The sequence below is a fragment of the Pleurodeles waltl genome, chromosome 9 (genome assembly GCF_031143425.1).
Source record: "Pleurodeles waltl isolate 20211129_DDA chromosome 9, aPleWal1.hap1.20221129, whole genome shotgun sequence".
In the NCBI taxonomy this organism is placed as follows: Eukaryota; Metazoa; Chordata; class Amphibia; order Caudata; family Salamandridae; genus Pleurodeles; species Pleurodeles waltl.
In genome coordinates this window covers 748983065-749004267 of record NC_090448.1, presented here as the reverse complement: position 1 = coordinate 749004267, position 21203 = coordinate 748983065, and the positions used below count along the sequence as shown (strand labels likewise).

Here is a 21203-nt window from a genome sequence, read left to right as displayed (position 1 = left end):
TTTGACAGGACCTTGCACCCTAGGTCAGATCCTGACCCTTATTGTTATGGGTATGAGTTCGATGAGAGTATGGACCCTTTAGAATACCAGCTTAAAGACCCTATGGACTGTGCTCAAGAACGGGGTGAAGCAAGCGGTCTGGACACCTCCCCTGAAGCTAGCATGCTATCCCCCCCCACCTCCTTTTTGTAGCTGTGGAGTAGGGGACATCTTATCCATGGTGGTGCGAAAAGCAGCTGAGGTCTTGGGCCTCGAGCTGCCTTCGGTGGCTGTCAAGACTAACCTGACTGAGGTGCTTCAGACTGGCACTCACACGTCAGAACCCCTTTTGCCCTTCAACTAACCCCTCAGTGATGTCCTGCTGGTGACCTGGTCCAAACCCAGCACAGGGGCTCCTGGGAACAGGACAATAGCCTGTTGCCATAGGCCTGCGTCTAACGACCTGGCGTTCCTGACCCAACACCCTATCCTGAGAACTTGATCATTCAAGCCTCAATATCCCATGAAGCGTTCCCTTCCCCTCCCTCAGATAGGGAATCCAAAAGGCTGGGTGGCCTTGGGAAGAAGTTGTTTTATTCCTTCAGCCTGGTATTGTGGTCTGTGAACACTGCATGCCTTTTGGGCCATTACATCCATATTTTATGGGACACAGTCACGCAAGCGCAGCCACAGGTCCCGGCAGAGGCCTGAGCCGTTAATGCCCAATTTGTTGCTGATGGGAGAGACACAGCTAAGTTCATGATCAGATGTCGGCTGGATATGACCAACTCTTGAGGCAGATCAGTTGCTTTGACGGTGGCCTTGAGGCACCATTTCTTGTTAAGGACATCTGTCTTTTTAGGGGATGTCTAATCCACATTGATGGACATGCCCTTTGATAGCTCCAGTCTTTTTAGAGACCAAGCAGTCTCCACACTCATAACCCTTTAAGGAATCCTGGGCTATGGGCCAGTCCCTTGGCCTTGCAGCTGCCCCCTCCCCCTTCAGTCTGCTTTTTGCCCCTTTTGTGGCTACGGAAGGGGCATCCAGTCACATCCATTTCCCGTCAGCCACAGTGCTGCGTATGATGTCCAGCCTCTGCGTGGCCTGGACGTGGGATCCAGCATCTGAGTGGATCAGGGAGCCAGCGGTCTAGCATGTCCACTGTGATCCAGATATGACCGTAGTGACAGATGTGTCACTCCTGGGATGTGGCAGCCATATGGTAGAAGCGGAGATACGATTTGTCTAGTCTCCAGCGGAATCCAAGCTCCATATCAATCTTTTGGAGTTCAGGGTGATCAGGCTATCATTGAAAGCATTCCTTCCCTCATTCAAAGGGAAAGTGGTGCATGTGTTCAGACAACACCACCACCATGTGGTACTGCAACAAGCAGGGCTTGGTGAGGTCCTGGACCCTTTGTCAGGAGGCTCTGCGCCTCTGGACATGGCTGGAACATCAGGGCAGATGCCTGTGGTTTAACATCTGGTGAGCTCTCTGAATTCCAGAGCTGACAAACTCAGCCTTTAATGCCTGGTCAATCTTGAATGACGTCTCCATCCTGCGATGCGCAAGGTCTTTCAGCAGTGGGGAGAACCTTGATAAAATCTGTTAGCTTCCGCAGAGAATGTGCAATGTCTGCTGTTTTGCACGCTGAAGTTTCCAAGATGGCATTTGCTCTGTGACGCTTTTCGTCTTGAGTGGAACTCAGGCCTCATTTGCTTCTTTCCGCCATTACCACTTCTGCCAAGAGTTCTCAAGAAGGTCAAGAACAACTGGGCCCAAGTCATTCTTGTGGCTCCGGACTGGGCACGAAAGGTCTGGTATCCCGAGCCCCTAAGCATGGTCATCAATCCTCCACATAGACTACCTCTTCAGGAGGCTCTTCTGTTGCAGCAGCAGGGGTGGTTCGCCGCCCGAACCTGTCCAGTCTCTGTCTTCTTGCATGGAGATTGAGCGGCAGCAGTTGACAGCTTTTGACCTTCCTCCCAAAGTCTGTAATATTATCTTGGCAGCCAGGCATCCCTTGACCAAAATGGTATACGCCTATGGTCGGAACAAATTTGTGGCATGGTGTACAGACAAGTCTGTTGACCCTCTTTCTGAGGTTCTTTTGTTTGTTCATTGTCTGACCCAGATGGGCTCTGCTCTAGGCACCCTCAAGGATTGTTAGTCTGCCATTTCGGCTTTCCTCAGATTGCCTTGCCAATCCTCCTTGTTCAAATCTCCCATTGTTGGACGATTTCTAAGAGCATTACCCATATGTTTCCTCCTTCTCTGTTCATATTTCCCCAATGGGATTTGAACTTAGTTCTTACTTTTCTGATGTGTGCTTCTTTTGAGCCACTTCACAACTGCCCACTTTGGCTTCCTACTCTGAAGACCGCCTTCCTTGTAGCCATCACTTCTGCCTGCAGAGTGAGTGAGCTGCAGGCTCTTTGCTTGAAGCCACCTTTTATCTCCATCCATCCTGACAAGGTGGTGCTTCGTTACAGGGCTTCCTTTCTATTTAAAGTGGTCACGGCCTTTCGTGTAGGCCAATCTATCACTTAGCCTACTTTTTACGCGCCCCCACATCCTTCTAAGGAAGAGGAGACTCCACAGCCTGGCCCCAAAAAGAGGATTGGTGTTTTGTCTTAATCCTACCAGAGTTCTGGGTGGATGATCAACTCTTTGTGGGTTATTTGGGTGTGGAGAAAGGTCGGGCAGTGCAGAAGAGAACCATCTCTAGATGGGTTGTCCTGCACAATAAAATGTGCTACACATTAGCTAAAAAGCAACCTCCTGAAGGGCTTGCACACTTGCTCTACCAGAGCAACAGCTGCAAGCACCGAGTTAGCACGCGGAGTTCCAATCCTGGAAATCTGTCAGGCAGCAAAGTGACAGTCCTTGCACACTTTTATAAAACACAACTCCCTTGATAGTCAGGTCTGAAGGTGTGGGTACTTTGCCCATTCGGTTCTGCAGGACTTCCTAGAATGATCTTGGTTTGCAGACCCTCCTCCGGGGATGGTGTTGCTTGGGTATTTATTCTAAGGTAAATTCTGCATCTAGAAGTCTCTGTCAGATGAACAAGTTACTTACCTTCGGTAACATATTATCTGATAGAGACATTCTAGTTGCAGAATCCTTACTAAACCACCCTTTCTTCCCTCTGTTTTCTAGGGACTTGCCTTTCAGGGCCCTAGTTCTGGCTCACCAGGGTCAGTTCACTTCATGGTTCTGCGCTTCTGGAGTGGGAAGGTCATGAAAAGAAACGGACGTCAGCAAGCTAGGGTGGCCCCTTTATATGACCATGATGTCATATCCAGTGAACACTACGCCAGTGACGGACGCGGAGTGTACTGGCACCACCTGACAGCGTGCAGGGGTACTGCTTGAAGAACAATCTCCTGATCCAGACTGACTCTTGTGGGAAATTGTAAGGTGAGGTGAGGAATCTGCAACTACAATATGTCTCTACTAGGTAATTTGTTACCAAAGGTAAGTAACTTGTTACTTATGCACATGCTGTATTCCCAAAGCACCATACAAGTTAAACAGTCTATGTTCCAAAGAGCTGCTTAGGCCTGTTAGTTAAGCTGTATTGCTTAGCGCTTCACAGGTCTACCATCTCAATTGCACCCCATTAAATCTCACTTCCTTTGCTTATATTGGATCCTAAAGTTAACCTAGTCTTGAATGATTTTCCTGCAGCAACCACCAGTCCTATTACAGCAGTGTACAGTCTTGTGCGGAGCCTGCTCGTGGCTGCTCTACTTTACGGATTCTGCCTGGGAGCCATCAAGGTACCTGATTTGTACTGCCACATAGATTGAAACCACCTAATTATAAAGATTGAATGTGCTCATGGGATCAAAAGTGAAAAAATATGTATTGCTTCATGTGAAGGAAGTTATGGACCTACCTTCGATAGTCATAGTTATTGAGAAAGAGCCTTGCTGGAGATGATGTTCAAGAGTGTGTCTAAAATTGAAGTTGGGAGGACAGTGAATTGGCTTGTTGCAAGATCAGGAGAAGTGGAGAGTGAGTCATTGTTATGTACGTATGGAATATCTGACAGCATCTGCATGCCTTTCTGTTCACCTGGGCTTGGAATTTTGCCTTTCTTTTATTTCTGCCCTCCTGTTTGTGTCTGCTACACCCCCTATGTGCTTGTTGTCCAGTTTGTCTGTGTCCAGTTAAATCTTGCCATATATTGTTGTGAGTATTCCCTGATGAGGATAACCATTGCTCTGTTGACATATCTTTTCCTTCCCCCCTCCCACCAATTTGTTTCCCCCCTTTTTCTCTCTGTGTCTGTTCCCATTTCTTTTAACACCTCTCCACTGTGCCTTTGACTCGTCCTCTCTTCTTTCTGGACGCATCCCTCTCCTACTTGTTCCTCTTCCGTTCACACTTGCTCTCTTTTCTTTCCTTTTTGTCTCTTTGTTTCCCTTGCCTTCTCTTTCCAGGCCCCATGGATCGACCAGCAGGTTCCTGTTCTCTTCTCTGTATTTTGTGGCCTCCTGGTTGCCTTATCATACCACCTCAGCCGTCAAAGCAGCGATCCCACAGTTCTATGGTGTGTATTTATTTGTGTGCATACTCTCCCTTCACCCTTTACATTTAGGACCAAACCATGTCATATAAATAGTATTTCCATTCCCGTCCATCTTCAACAACTAGAGATCAGTGACTGCATCATGATTTGCTGGTTAATGCCGCTCTCAAAATATTTCCCTTGTTGATGCCATCTCCTGTTGACATCTGGTCTTTCGACTTCGTGTTTCTCATAGCCCATACAACTACAGCTTCAGATTTGTTGTCCAAGATTCTCAGCTCTCACTGTTCCCATGCTGGTGTTTGACATCTCTGCACCACTGCAGTCTGTAATGCCCAGCTCTTGCGACTGCCCAACCACCATCACTGAGGCATACTTCACCACCATGTTTGTTGCTCATCTCTCAGCTGGCTGTTTTACAGGTCTCTTATCCATGCCAAACTATTCCAGGACATGGAAGATCACAATGTTGAAGGGGCGGTGGTTGAAATTAAGGATCCACTGCCAGAGAAGCTCCAGTGCTCTGTGGTAAGAAATCATGGGATCGTTTGGGAAGAAGGGTGAAAGTGGGGTGATTTAAGGAGGGTGGTGCAAATAGGGAGGAGAAGGGTAAGGTGATTAACAGACATGAGTAGTTAGTTCTAGGTTGTCTTCTCTCTTGGTTTCTTCATTTTATTTTGCTTCCAAGTGCTTCTCCCTGTACAATCGTGAGATGTTAAACTGCGTTGAACACTTCAGGCCACGGTCTCTCAGCCCACTTTGGGAGACACGAAGCAGCTCCTGAGGTGCATCTTTGAAGGTAGATTTTCCTCCTCACTGCATCCTAGATTCTGTTCTTCATTGATGTGTACTCTTATGGGCCTGACTGCTCATTGATACAGCCTGATAATCAGTGGAAGAGTTCTCTTTACTCTGCCATCTGTGCTTCCAAACTTAAAGTGCAGTTTAACCAAAAAGAAAAAAAATAAAATATATATATATATATATATATATATATATATATATATATATATATATATATGAGAGAGAGAGAACATACACATCCACCTTAAAGCTGCAATTGCTAACCACTTGTACAAGTCTTTCTGTACAAGTCCTCAATTTTTCTAAACCAGATATTTTCTTAAGCTAGAAATTTTTGACAATTCCTAATTTTCCTGTGTATTCTGTACCTTACACCCCAGTTAGTCAGTATTTTTTTTACTCTTTCCAAAGGTACATGCTTGCAGACTGTAGTTCTACGCAAATATGTTACTGTGCCTTGTGCCTATTTCATTGTAATAGTTCATAGCAACGTACAGGAGAAAGCCTTATTTGTTCTAAATCAGGTGTGTCCGAAGGAAGCTGTGACCATGCAAGTGACTAGAGTTTGGAAAACCAATTTCTCTAACATAGTATATTTCATGTATTCACATGCTTAAATCATTCCCGTTGTCGAAGTGGGAACCTCTGGGCTTTTTCGATAGCAGTGCACATCAATCAGCAGTAGAAACAAGATACTAACATTTAGTTAGTAGCAAGTTTACCTTCGTGAAAATGAGCCAGATTTCAGCCATTGAGGCATAGGGGCCATGAAACTCTAGGTGCATATACTGTCTTCAGACACCCCATAAACCGCAAGAGTGTGAAACCTGTTAAATTCTCAGCAGACACCCTACAGGACAGAGAACATAGAGCCCTTTTACTGACTGAAGATGGGAGTGCCATATTCTGATGGGGGAATGTTCTTGGGCTTCTGTGGTTTACTGTTCGAAGGATGCTAAAAATGTCCAGTCAGGCTGTGGCAGAGTTAAGGCTCCCCTTAAGCTTCTACTCCAGGTGACTCAGCCCCAAGTAGTACCCTCTGGAAGGTACCTAAAATATGACTGTAAAGCAGCAAAGGATTCAGGAATGAGCTACCCTTAGATTTAGGCCCTTCTTTATTGCACCTGATAGTCTTGGTCAACCCTGAAGCCATAGTACTTTTCATTTCAACAAAGGGTTCAATCTATCAATGACAATCCTGCCATCAACCACAAATCCATTGAAGACTTCCTCATCTACCACTCTGGAGATAACCGCTGCACTGACAATTCCACCATTGATGAAGGCCTCTTTGTAATAGTTGACAAAAGTGTAATTTCAGTGGTCTCAACAGCCCTTGTAGCTGATAATCTTAGACCTTGTCAGTGGTACTCCTGTCAACTGTGATCCACTTGTCAACATATACTCCTGCAACATAACTCAAAAAACAATTGTTTGGAATGGTCGCACTGCAAGACATTCTCCTATCTCTTACAGATGGGGGAGCATGTGAAGTAGCTGGATTTGCAGGTCCTGTACCTCTGTAGTCCCACGCATCAAAAGTGTATGTTTTTCCAGCAGCTGGTCGCACTTACGAGTTTTAAGTTATAACATTTGCCTTTCAATCCACCCCCTGCATTTTCACAAACTGCATTACATCAATAGCTAAGTTACTTTGATGCCACGTTTGGTCTGTCTACCCTTAATGTGGAAAGTGCCCCTATTTGACATGGTCACCACCACCTTTTCCTTGGTATTTGATGCAGTTGTGACATAAAGTATACCAGGGTCCTGCTAACTAGGTCACCAGTGCTAGATCTCTGTCCAATTGTTTGACAATACCTTTGGCACCCCTGTAAGTCCCTAGTCAATAATGTCCCAAGTACCTATGGTATTAGTACCAAAGAGGGTCCCCAAAGGCTACAGTATTTATTGTGCCATCCTTAGGGACCCCTCACCTAGCTTATGCAGACTGCCATTGCAGGCTGTCTGTGTCTTAGTGCTGTTAAAAGTGAAAACAAAACATAGCACCCAGCCTGTGTGCCATGCTTGCTAACACTGCATTCAATATATGAAACTCACCCCTACAGCAGGCCTTCCAGCCCTAAGGCAGGGTGCATTATATTACATGTGTGGACAGCTAGAGCAGATAGGACCCTGCTATGTCTCTGTCAATTCTTAGGCATAGTAAGTGATCAGGGAAGCCATTTTAAGTACATGTGCTGGACACTGGTCAATAAAAGTTCCACAGCTACATGATACCTTCATGGAAACTTAGGATGTTTGGTATTAAACATCTCATAATAATAAACCCTCACTGATTCTAGTGATCGATTTATTAACACATGCACCCAGAAGGCAACTTAGAGGTGCCCCCGGAAAAATCTATCAGCTGCTGGTGTACTGGATGACTATTTTAGCCATCCTGCCATCAACAGACATGTTTCTGACCCCCAAGGGTCTCAGGCTCTCAGGCGGTCAGGATCAAAGCCTGCTTTGGCAGGGGTGTTAACACACCCTTCCCAACAGGATGACCTGCAAATCTACATTTGAAGGCCAGGGGGCTTCAAAGAGCCCACCACTTTGGGAATGCAGATCTGGCTTCCCTCAGGGTAGATGTCGACCCTTCCCAACCCAGGGCCCATTTGACACCTGGACAGGTATGAACATTAGTAGTCAGAAAGACGTGTCCACCCGTCAGATCAGTTCCACCCCTGTGGTGAGCTGCCTGATGTGGACGCAAAATATAAAAGTATTCCATCTTGGTGATGGCAGAACTAGGAACTCTGGGACAGGGTTATGCCCATTTCCCACAGGAATTGGTCATAAAGGGCGCATAGTGACCCCAGGGATATGTAGCCCATTGGCGACTGTCCTACACTCCCCTAAATTCAGTATTTTGGGGTGCCTCTGACACCAGAAAATCAGATCCTGCAACCTGAAAGAAGAAGATGGACCCTGAAGAGTTGCAAAAACAAGAACAGAAGTCCATCAGCTGACTTAGTCCCAGCCCTGCTAGTCTTCCTGTTGTCCTCGACAGGTGCACCAAAGACAACTTGTACAACAACTGCTTGTGCCTTCAAAAGCTTGGGAGGGCTACCAGCCTTCATGCAAGACCTAGGAACTTTTGTGGTGCTGCTCCCCTGCAGGTATCCCAAACAAATTGCAAGGACTCAGGACCACCAAAACCTGACACAGGAAAGCACCACTTCACTCGTTCCCCCTAGCCTGAGTTGAAGAGGGCCAACAGTTCCAGTGTGGTCTCCTGACCCTCCAGAGATGAAGCCGCCTTGGGTTTGCCAACTGTGTACTTCCTGATGTAGCCTGTAGCCTCTTTATGCAGGCACCCATCTACCATGCGTGACCTGGTGACATAAATATAGGAAAGTGCCGCTTATTAACGTGATAAGCACTGCTTCTTGTCTGGTACATGTTGCAGTTTTGACAAAGTGCACTTGGTTCCTGCTGGCAATGCTGACCACCAAGATAAGGTTCATCCCATGGCAATTGTGACCTTAGAATGGGGAGGGGTTACTGGCCAAAAAAAGGTGGTGGTATCCTCTGCCACTTAGCGGTGCCCTCTGAAAAACCTACCAACTGCTGGCATACTGGCAGACTCTTTTAGCCAGTCTGCTACCAACAGACATGTTTCTGATGCCCAAGGGTGAGGGCCTCCGCTCTCGGGCGGTGAACATCAAAGCCAGAGGGCTTCAAAGAGCCCACCGCCTTGGGTGTGCACATCTGGCTTCCCTCTGAGGAGATCCCGACCCATGGCCCATTTGGCAATTAGACAGGCAGGAAGATTAGTGGTGCGAAAGGTGTATCCACCCCTCAGGTCAGTTCCATCCCTGAGGCCAGCTGCCTGATGTGGACACAAAATGTATAAGTCTGCCATCTTTTAGATGCCAGAACTAGGAACTATAGAGCAGGGTAATGCCAGCTTCCCACAGGAAGTGGTCAAAGAGGGGGCATACTGACCCCAGAGATATGTAGCCCATTGACTGCTACTGTCGTAGTTGGACTCTTGCTCTAGGCAAGACTGCTGGTTTAAGGATGACAGTACTTACATCTGTAGGTGACTGTCAGTCCTACAACAAGTCGTAACTATCGTCCCAACCCTTCCAGTTCACAAGCATCACCTCACCAAAACTCAGACAGTAAAAGGTGATTTGTGGCAGCCATTACGCATGGACTCAAGAGTGTGGCATCTCAGGGAGTGTCGTGGTGTCCACAACACTTAACGACCTTAGAGACTGAAATTGCGTAGGCTTTTCCTGGTTGCATACCGCAACAGCTTTAGTCGCTAAGGACCACATAACTTCCATTCGAAAGTACATGAAATGCTGGTCGAATCAAAGGGACGGGAGTACCCTTCAGAAAACAGACCAAGTTCGTGACCCCCACATTGCAAAAGCCGTGAAGGGACACCTGCTTGCAGATCATTGAATGACTAACAAAAGTCTCACATTCGCTTCCGCTAAGAAAGACCTCTGTTTCGCCGTTCATACATTTATAATCAAAGGGCAACTCCCACTCTTCTTTAATATAGCTATCTCCTATTTGCTCGTACCTGCCCATGGCAAGATGTTTTAAGTATTTCAAAAACTGAAAAATGGAAATGGGCAGATTAATAATGCCATGTAGGAGCCATACTGTGGAAGGACTCTCTGCAACTGTGAAAGGAACTTTTGTACCTGCTCTATATGAAGCATGGTGAAACTCGCTTTCCTGTTAACCATTGAATGCTGTTCCCTGGATAAATTAAAAGCAGTGAACAATTCACTACCGTTAATATACTTCCCTGGAATTCGCCATTTTTCAATGTCTAACATCCAACCTAACTGCATGATGGAACGCAGCTGACTTGGTCCATGATATAAACAGGGACATGTCTGTCTGAATGATATCTATCACAGATGGCACTGTTTGTCAGTGAATAAATTCCTTTGGACAGAGTGTTCATGCCGTTATCGACAACAGCCAAAGCCTTTTCTAAGTTTTCCTTATCTATTTGCCTTAAGCGCGCTGCAGCTTGTATATGAGAAAACTTCCAGATCTCATTATACATAGCATAGATTAATCTTTTAGAGTGCTGTTTCCTAGGACCTAGCAAAAAGTCCTGCAAGTCTATATCCTCACAGTGTTAAGATGTTCTTTAACTGTGGCTAAAGTGTTAGACTATATCCATTGTTGGCACAGTTTACCCACACCGTATGTTATAACTATACCTGTGTGTTGACCCGAGATAAAGCAATGGTCTGGCCGGCTAATCTTGAGACCCCCTGAGGAATTAAAAAAACGTGCCTGACATCCATTGGTGTCTATTGGCCAAATCAACCACCTGCTGGGACTGGAAAGTGAAGAATTATAGGTACCAGCCTGAACCTTAGCATCTAGCTCTTCCTCTGTGACATTCAGGAAGAATTGCCAATCAATAAACTTTGCTGGAGTGGGGATACTGTATGTGTTAATTTCTTTTATTTTCGGTAACCCCCGACAGGATGTCTATTGAATGGTGTCATTTAAAAAGATAATTTGCACATGAATCAGGCATACTCTAAATAAAGCTTCCCTACCCTGTATTTGCCAATCTTCTGTTCCCCATACACCTTTGGAACCCATAGTGTTCATCCAGTATTTGTAACCTTCGACTGCAAGATTGGAAACAAAGGAATCTGAATAGATCAGCTTTGTATCAGCTAGCAAAAATTTCCTAATTTTTGAAGGAGGTAATTTGAAATAATATGACTCTTGATGTTTCGTGTCATGCCTAGAAAAATAAGTGAACTTATCTGAATATCATTTTGGGCTCCCCACAGGTGGTGTTGAACAGTGTTCCCACTGCGTGTAGTTATGTATTGGTCTGTGTCTAGTGGCACGGTGCAGGTAGTAATGTCCCCAGTTATTGCAGCAGAACATTTCCCCATAATTCATTGTATGTCTATATACATCATCACTTTCATATACTGAATAGTCCTTCATTTCAGTTAACATAGAATCAACTGTCTGGACATCCCAATCATCAGATACAACACCAGGTGTAATCACATCTGTCATATAAATGCATATTGAATTTGAATGACCTCAGTAGGCCCATATATATCAAATGGACCGTTGTCCCACACAATCCCTTCAGGAATTGGCACAGCTGAAATGTTCACAAGGGACAAGTCTCTTCGGACCTTATGTGAGGAAGGATATGGAGTTAAGACTTCATCCACAAGCTTAACTGAGGAACGTTCAGGAAGGTAATGTCCATTTGTGAGCAAATAGAAAACAGTCAGGAAACCAATCTATAGAAACAATGCAAAAAATGTCAAGCAGAACCATAAATTGTTCCATGGGTGAATTAAATAATTACTCTGAAGCCATAGATACAGCTTAGGTGTCTTTGAAACGTTTTTAGTCAGTGGAGTGGATGAGTCTGAAGAAAAGTCATCAATGTCGATGAAATAACCAGAAGCAGTTTCTGCAAACACAGGAGCAGGAACTTTACTGATGGATGGATCCACTTCACATGGAGGCTCATAGTAGAAGGTGTCATCAGTCTGTGTCGTGTTGGTGTAGAAAACAGCCAAAGCTTGGACCCCTGCTGTCGTTGAAGTGCAAACTGGAATCAGCAAGAGCTAATTTTCCGACCTCCCCACAATCGAGGAGGCATTTGTATTATCGTTAGACATGATTGTGTAGTCTGAAGTAATGTTGCTATTTCTACCTCGAAGAGGTAAATCCTGTTGGGTAGTGAGAGGGGGCCGGGAACTACCCAAAGGACCTCTGGGTCTACTGTGCAGGATTGGCCACATGGTGAAGTTTGACATCATCAATGGAAACAAATTGGTTTCCTTTGGAACCAGGCAGCGTTGGTAGGATGACAGTTCTGGTACCTTGGACTCCCAGAACTGGGACCGGTGCTCAGCAGTTCTTTCCCGAACCAGATCCCTGATTTTAGGAATCCAGCCAGTGGAAGTTGTTGGTAAATCCCTTATTCCTAAGGTGGCAGCACTGGCGGATGATTTATCATCACAAAATTGCTGAAGCCCCTGTAAAACGGTGAGACATTCTTTTATGTCAAAAGGTGTGTCTGCTGCCACCAAACCAGGGCCATCAAGATCTGGGACATGCATAGGTATCCCAAGGAGAAACTCGTAAGGATTGTGTCCTCCCAAGGACTGTCTTGGAATATTGTTCAGTGCTCTCTGAACCCCATATAGGTGATGAAGCCAGCTGCAGCCAGAACCTAATACACTAGCTATTCCGGACTTCTTTAGATCACTGTTTCGCCTCTCCACAACTGAATTTCCCTCAGGATGGTATGGTGAGGAATAATGGAGTTCAACCCCCATTGTCCCCAGGGTGTCCCCGAATGCCTTAGCGACAAATGCAGGGCCCTGGTCCGGTAAGGAATGCTGCAACCACATATGTACTGATAAAGATCAGCATGTGTTTTATAACAGTTCAAGCGTCAGCCGACCGCTGAGGCCATACCCACAGGAATCTAGAACAAGAGTCTGCAGCGACTAAGATGTATTTGTATGCACCATCAGGGTGGAGTGGACCGTAATGGTCCAGGTACACACACTGTAGTGGCCTGCTGGGCACTAAGAGGGATGTCTGCGGTGGACATTTGATATTAGAGCCCTTTATTTGCTGGCTAATGTCATAACAAAGGACGTATTGTTTTGTCTGTTTACATAGACCTGGCCACCAGAAGCGTTTCTGTATGAGTGTTACTGTGGCCGAGATACCAGCATGAGCATAAGCGACACGCTCATGCGCTGCTTTTATTAGATCTAATCTCTGGTCTTGATTGGGGATCGCTCGAACACAAACCCCAGGAATTGTTGCGAAGGCAACATTCTGTGCACTGATATGGTAAGAATATTTTACAGGGTATGCTTTTGGGAGAAACTTACCTTCAGCCGAAGCTCTCACAGCAGTCAGAATTTCATTATCCAATCTCATCTGAGAAATAGTCACTGCAGCCACAGAAGCCGCAGCTACTGCAGATCTGGCTGCTTCGTCAGCCAAAGTGTTGCCGATAATGTGTACTCCTACACGTTGGTGGCCCAGTGAAAGTACTACTTGGACACACAATAGCTTATCTTTGAGATCAGCCACCCTGTCCCACAATGTTTTGTGTTTTATGATGTTCCCCTTGGAATCTCTAAACCTGTTCAGCTTCCAATGATGGAGGTAATTATTGTAGGACTGGATGCAGTAGTGTAAGTCACACACAGTTAAAGTCTGCAAGCCTGGCTCTGTGTGTTCTAGCGCTAGAAAAAGGGCTTTGAATGCAGCCAGCTGAGCTGTGCAGTCCCATAGGGTCTGCGTCTAGTTATTGTGAGGGTGGAAAACTCCATCCTTCATCACTCCACTCACAGCTGCGCAAGCGGCTGAATATTTATGTTTGGTACCTAATGCTGGTTGTGTAAATGGCTGCATAGCATCTGTCAAGTGGCAAAAGATCTAGAGGAGCGGGGTAATCCTTTTCGTATTGGGCAAATTCTTGTCTCTCAAGTTTTGGATCAAGGGTGTAGTCAACATCAGTGGCGGTCAGGGAGGTTGCCCACTCAATCCAGTGTGGATGTAATGCTTTGGCGTTAGGAACGCTTGCTTTGGTGACTACCTCTAAGGCTGGCACCAGGGTAACAACAGTGATGCGTTTCCCTTGGGCAAGTGGCCTCTCCTTAATGACAGCCATTTGAACTGCAGTTAGAATTTTTTCAGTGGGTGCAAAACGTTGTTTTGCATTGGAGTATAAATGTGATTTATATTCTATGGGCACTGTGTCGCCCTTGTTAAACGAGACATAAGTGAACCCAAAGGCACCAGCAATTATCCTGACGACCAAATTTGTTTTATTGTAATGTGTGTGCAATTGTTTGGCTTCTAGCATGTCCTGTTGCAATTCCCTAAGGATGCGTGTGTGTTCAACTGTCCAGTGTCTGCTAGAAAAGTCATGGCATATTACGTCAGAGTGGCTTGATCCGTTGTGCATAGTCAGGAATGTAAGTTCTGCCAAAGTTAAAGAAACCAAGTTAAGACTGTAGTTTCTTGAGAGTATTAGATCGGTGAAGTTGTGCACATTTCTCTAGAAAGTGTGGGGCCAGGCTCTTCCCCGTCATTTGATAGCTCATATCCCAGGAACAGTACCCTGAGAAAGGCTTTTTTAGTTTTCCTAAAATTGAATTTGTAGCCAAGGGCTGTGAATCCTAAAACGATACGGTCGACCCCGACAAGATGAATATTGAGGTCGTCATCTGTGAGATAGATGTCATCCACGCAGGACAACGCCTCGGGATCAATATCGTGCAATATCAATTTTACTCTGGCTGAGAACAGCCCTGGGCTGTTTTTGTAGCCTTGGCGCAAATCGCAAAATCGTATCTGTGAACCAAATGAGAATGCACTCAGGCCCCGACTTTAGTGTGCTAAGTTTTGGCAGAAAACCAATTGGAAATATCCAACGTTGTTTTGTATTTTTTACGCACTATATTGTTAGTGCTGTTCTATGTGAATTTTGTATAGCGTATGTACGTGTATGACTATTTAAGTGTATGTAATCTAAGACTATTCTGTAGGAATGGTCTTGTTTTGCAACGGGAATAACGGGTTATTCATTGCAGAGACACAGGGCTCAGATACTCCCTGGTACTCAAGCTGAGTGAGGATCTCCCTCACTGGAGCATTTGCTTTGTGTTTAACAGTATATTGTGGCTGAGGTTGGGGTGTAGACTTGATAGGTATAACATGACCAGGAGAGTCTTTGTCCCAACCTACATGATTGCGGTACAACGCAGGTGCCTGCGCCAAAGCCCAATTGACAGTGTAGGCTTGTTTTACTGCTTCCAGAACAAGATCAGAGAAATTAGGCAAAATGACATCTTCCCCATGTGGGAGCTTACGGATGTGCTCAGGTTGCCAGTCCCTTTCCGCCAGCAGGATATTGCAACTAAGTTCATCCCAAAATATTACACCAATGGTGCTCTCCATGTCTACTTCAATTTGAATATTGGCCATCCGCAGTCTCAACCACAGTGTAATCGCTAGTTGCTGTCGCATCCAGATGATCTTTCAGACTCTGGCGACATAACGTGACCTCTGCTGCACTGTCTAACAGTGTCACTGCCTACGTCTTCAGCAATATTCTCAAGTATACTGGCATTTTTTATCGCCAGTGATGCCACTTTTTTTCTTTTTAAACTGTGGCTTTTGCTGTGGGGACTTATCTTTTTTGTCTGAAGACTGTGGTGAGTCTTTTTTTGTTTCACGTATTCAGGACGTCAATCAGGACCCCCTCTCTTGCTACATCTACCAGGTGCGTCCTGAAAGGAGAGAGAGGGACGCAAATCAGTATATTTTTCAGGAGCTTTTATATTTTCTGTTTCTGAGAGTATATCTCCTATCGGAGTTCTCTGGGTGTGTAGAATCAGTGCTCTGATTTTGTTTATCTTTACATTGTTTTTGTTTAGCCCAGTGTTTTTAGCACCCTCCTGTGCTTGCTTAGGGTTGGTACTCTATAATTCGAGCTTCTTCGGCTTGGCTCCCAAACTATCCTATCCTATACTGGTATAGGTGTCGGAGATAATTTTCGTTAGCTCTTTCTCCCGTTCTAAATGTGGAATCTCTCTGAGACTGGCATATAGCAAGTACTACTGCTTCCCCTTTGATATTACCAAGTATGATTGAGGAGACTGCGTCAAAATTATGCATTAATTTCATTTCGAAATCTAGGGCTGGTGCAACCCTGTGCTCGTTCTGTATTTGTTTTAACACTTCCAGTAAATTGGCAAGTGTCGGGGTACCATGTGTGGTAGTATAAATTGCAGCGAAGACTGTACCCCATGTGGTGCAGTTATCCACCAAGGAAACCGCCCTGAAGGGCAAGCACATTTGAGAATTCTGGGTTTCTCCTGTGGGCCTGTATGGGGAAACATCTTCCACCTGAATTGTTTTCTGGGCTATCCAGAACGGTATCTTCTCTCATTCTGTGGGTACCTTACCCATGATAGCATGCAAGGTTTGTGGACTAATCCCAGTAGCCAATTGGTATCCATCAGGTGCTGGTGGTGCTGGACGTGCTGGTGTAGTGTTCAAAGTTCTCATTACGAACTGAACAAGTCGTCTGTTAAGTGTTACTAATTCAAGATCTAAGTTTTGCAGGTCTGCTGCCTGCTTATTTTGTATACCTGGGTGAGGTGTGTATGTGGCAAACATAGGCCACGTTGGTCCATCATTACCTAAGGGATCTAATCTCACGGGTTGTATTACATGTGGTAGGGCACCTTCAAACCAGTTCTGATGCTCCTGATATGTGAGCAGTATTTCATGATACTGGTATGCTTGGTACCGTATTGGTGCGTTTGCTATTTTGTATGTGTGGAATGTGAATATAGTGCTGTCTTCCTTGGGAAAGTGTACCCAGGAATAAAATGTTTCTGTTTGGTAAGCTTCAATAGCTTCCACTATGAATGTAACATTCTCGCCCTCTTCTCTTAAGCCATGCGCTACTAGATGTAAAGTTAATGCATGTCTAAAATGCCCAGGAATGTTTACAGCATTAGCCATATTGTATAATGGGTATAAGAGAGAGAACACCAAATGGGGAGTTAAGTTCAAGCTCGAATAACCTGCAGCCTAATTAGATGCTCTCTGTTCAGCTGAGGAGGATCTTCCGCAAGACCACAGGCGTCTCCATATAATGGTACTTTTAGGGTACCTGTTGTCTGTGAGACAGTGATAGTCAGGGTATCCGTAAATTAGTGCCTAAACACCATCGTTGGTGGCGCTATGTGGTAGTTGGACTTTTGCTTTAGGCAAGACTGCTGGTTTAAGGTTGACAGTACTTATGGTTGTAGGACTGGCATAGTTGCCTATAAAAAGTCTCAACTGTCGTCCCAACCCTCCCAGCTCACATGGACTTGAGTTTGACATCTTAGGCAGTGTTGTGGTTAAACGGAGATTACCCCTTTCTCACATTAGCAACATGTCTCAATCAAACACAGGCAATGAAGAAGATGCAGTAAAGTTTCAATAGGTTTTATTTTAGCAAAACTGCAATCTGCGATAAGTTGCATGGGCTGCAATGATTAGGATAATGAACAATGCAAGAAACAGAATGGAAAAGACACGAGTCATTAATAGAAAGACCCCCACCATCTTGCAGTAACATAGAAAGACAAAGTATGGGATACGTCCCAATACCCTAAGGTCATGTACCTAATCCCTAACCTAGAAGAGAGCTAGGTGTGTTAAACATAATCTGCCAATGCCATGTCCATGAGAAGAGCCCCCAACCATTGTTACCTTGGAATGAGGTCTCTAGCTCAGACTCCGTAGGGACACAAAGACTGGGTCAGCGTCAAGGTGACGTGCAGCAGCGATGCCATCTGGTTGGAATCCCTCTGACTATCTGTTTTAAGTTAGGAGTATTTACATAGATCTTTTTGGACCCCCTGACATAGGTCTGTTCCCAAACAATAGATAAAGAGGCATGCTTGGGACGGTAATTTATATAAACATTTCCCTCGAAAGCGTGAAGAGGGAAAGTACCTCAAGTGAACACCTACAGTTTGTTTATCTTTGTCGCTTGATATTGACGCCTTAGCGCAGTGGCACTGATAACGCAAACTAAAACATGGGCCTAACTAAAAACAAGGCAGCCATCTTAAAAGATTTAATTAAATAAATGCACTAAAATAGAGCATGCCAAGTAGGGTAAAAGTCATTAGGTGACAGGGGCATGAGTCTGCAAGCCAAAGGCTAAGCTAACTCCTGTAACCCATTAAAACAAACTAGGATTCACTACACTACCCATTGGATACTTACTCTGCACTCACATAGACCCTCTAAATTCACTATTTTGGGGATCCCCTGGCACCAGAAAATCCGATCCTCCCAACTTGAAAGAAGACTGACCCTGAAGAGTCAAAAAAGCAAGAACAGAAAACCAGCAGCTGACTTGGTCTCAGCCACGCAGGCCTGCCTAATGTCCTCGACAATTACGTTAGACTACTTATCCTGCAACTGCCTGTGCCTCCAAAAGCCTAGGAGGATTCCAGCCTTCAACCAACACCCATGAACTCCTGTGGAGTAGCGGGGCTGTTGCCCTGCATCCTACAGGCACCGCAGAAGAACTAGCAGGACTCTGGATGGCCAAACACCAGAAAGCACCAGTGACCCTATCCCTAGCTGAAGCAGATCAATGGTGCCATCGTTACCCCCCCCCCAACCCTCCAGAGAAGAAGCCCGCCTTGGGTTTGCCAACTGTGGACTTCCCAGCACCACCTGCAGCCTCTTTGTGCAGGTCTCTCTCTACCGCAAGTGACCTGGTGACAAAAACATGACCCCTCAGCACACTTCTGCACCCTGTTGCCCTGGCCCAAGAAGAGGACCTAAGGTGTCCCTATGTCCCTGAGCATCAGGAGACCTGAGTCCCCTTGTTCGTTCAGCCGGTCTGGTCCCCCCAGACCCAGCTGGCAGAATCTTTCTAAATGGACTGTCTCCTATAGTATCACATTAGGGAACCCAACACTGAAAAGCACATCTGCACCCGTACGCCCCAGGGCATCCAGAAGTCTTGTTGGTACTGCCTTGGACCTCACCCTATAGTTACCTTAACTCCAGGTGATTCCTCCTGTAAGTTGCTGTAAAGTACCTGTAAGCAGTATATGCAGGATAACATTACCACTTCAGAAATTGCACTGTTCAGTTTTCAAACCTGTAAAAATTCATAACTCAAAATGTACTTACCTGATCATGATGATCTTGGTGGCTAAAATTATTTAAAGATAAGTGTTATTTTTATACATTTGCATGGATCTCCCTATTATTTTGTGTGTATCATTTATTGACTGTGTGCATGCAGCAAACACTTCTCTCTTAAACCCAACATTGCTTGACCACAATAACCTCTAAGAGAGCACCTTGGGATTGCTAGAGGGGAATCCTTGGATTCTGCACAGTATACCTCATTTTGGTATACTATATTACGAGCCAGCTTCCTACACATAACAGTACAGCTGGATATAATATTTCATGATCCAAGGTGGCAGCATCTATCACTTCTAGTCTGTGACTGCTTCACAGGCTGAGACTAATGCCGAATTCTACAAAATAGGATTCATTTTTTGTAGGCCATTCTTCTTATTAGAGAAGGCATCTCCATCAAAAGAGTGCATACACCAGCTACTAAGCACCTCCAGATTCTTCCAGGGACATAAGGCGAACATCCTTGCATATTTACAGATGGCTCTTACAGATAATGCCATACCCATTTGCATGGGCAGCAGCCCATTTCTTCTGTCTAGCTGCAATGGTCAGATGCTGTATCTTATTGAGTATGCCCTCATCTTGACTGCCTCGATGTTTTAGATGACCAAAGAGATACGTGCTCAAGCAAGAGTAGAGACTACTAACCAGACTTGGAGTGCAAAGTTGAAAACCTTCTGTTTGTTTTGTGTTAAAAAAAAAAAAAAACGTATTCTTCATCCTCAACAGTGTACCAATATATACCACAGCTGTCACATTCAGAGCATAAGTATATCTCTGGTAAAGTGCATTATGATACATAGAGTCCATGTTTTCCTCTTTATTATAGGTTGCATATAATGCCAAACATAAGATAAAAAAATATATAGAGAGATCCAGCAATGATAACTCTGAGAAAATATTTTATTATCTGTTGATATTGACAGTAATATTCAGATTAGCCATTTTATTTTCAAATAGACAAAATATGATGTCAAATATTCGTTGTGTAATATATGTAATGATTGAATATACTTGTATTTCCTATCCTATTCAAGTATCCTGAAATATGATAATTCTTATACAGAATATTCTCAACTTTTAAGCCTAACGCAGCCAACATGTTTCACCCCCTCCTTGTGGCACACATGCCTGGGGCTTGGGGAAATAGGCCTCTAAAAAAACACAGTACAACTGGAAGCTCAATAAGCTTTAAAAAAAAAAAATCTGCTAAAAGCTTCCTCTGTGGCTTATAAAAAGAAAAATTGGCCATAGAACAATCAGCATTGTACTCTTCGCCTTTCTCCTTAATGACTGATGCAGCCTAGCCCAGTCTGCCTACATTCACAGCACTGACAGTGATCTACCTGTCAACAGATACAGTCACATCTGTTAATGATTCCAATTGTCAATTGTCAAAGTGTTTTTTTTGTCAAAGATAGAAGTCACCTTCAACACGATTGTTGAAAACAGACATTAGACTAAATTAGTGTCTTCATTTTCACTAAGTAAAGTCATGCAAAACTTGCTTCAAAATTTCAGGGCCCTTGAAGAGAGTCACAGAATGAAGGACACTTGGTCTGGCCAGCAGTCGAACAGAGCTACACTTATAGTATGAAAAGAATGAAGAGTACTGTGGACACATGGAACGGAGACAAGGGTACTAACATGAAGACATGCGGGGGACATCCTTATTACAATAAATGTTTTGACTACTTCTGTGAGGAGTCTTGTCATGAATCTGTTCAGAATCTTGATGATGCTCAGGACACCTGTTACCCTAATTGGTAACCACTTCAAAATGATATAAGACTTTTACAGTCTTTTTCTGCTAACACCTGCACACCCAAAAGATGCATCACAGCTACGTCTGCGTCCACCTCAGAAGGAATCATCACAGCCAGCTCCACCACAAAGCCTCATCTGCCACCTTTTTGTGGTTCTTCTAGTGCTGCCTCCACATCTGCGCTACTGATCATGTGTGGTAACGTTCCTTGGACAACATTGATGCAGAGGGAGAGCATCTAGAATGTTGCAGACTAATAGGACTACTATGTAGAATGTACAGCCACACCACCACATGCAGCCCCCGCCAGATGACATCACCCGCTTGTGGGTTTGGTTCTGGACACCAGGGAGAAGCTTAAT

At 44.8% G+C, this 21203-nt stretch overlaps 1 protein-coding gene across 3 annotated transcripts in view; it reads left to right on the top strand.

The window, feature by feature from the left end:
• PCNX3 (pecanex 3) overlaps window positions 1-21203 on the top strand; it is a 707803-nt gene that overhangs the window by 275108 nt on the left and 411492 nt on the right. For all 3 annotated transcript variants that reach the window (XM_069207883.1, XM_069207884.1, XM_069207882.1), the window contains 3 exons: window positions 3677-3768; window positions 4435-4544; window positions 4946-5051. In XM_069207883.1, coding sequence (XP_069063984.1) covers window positions 3677-3768; window positions 4435-4544; window positions 4946-5051 — 308 coding nt within the window. The remainder of the gene's footprint in view (window positions 1-3676; window positions 3769-4434; window positions 4545-4945; window positions 5052-21203) is intronic.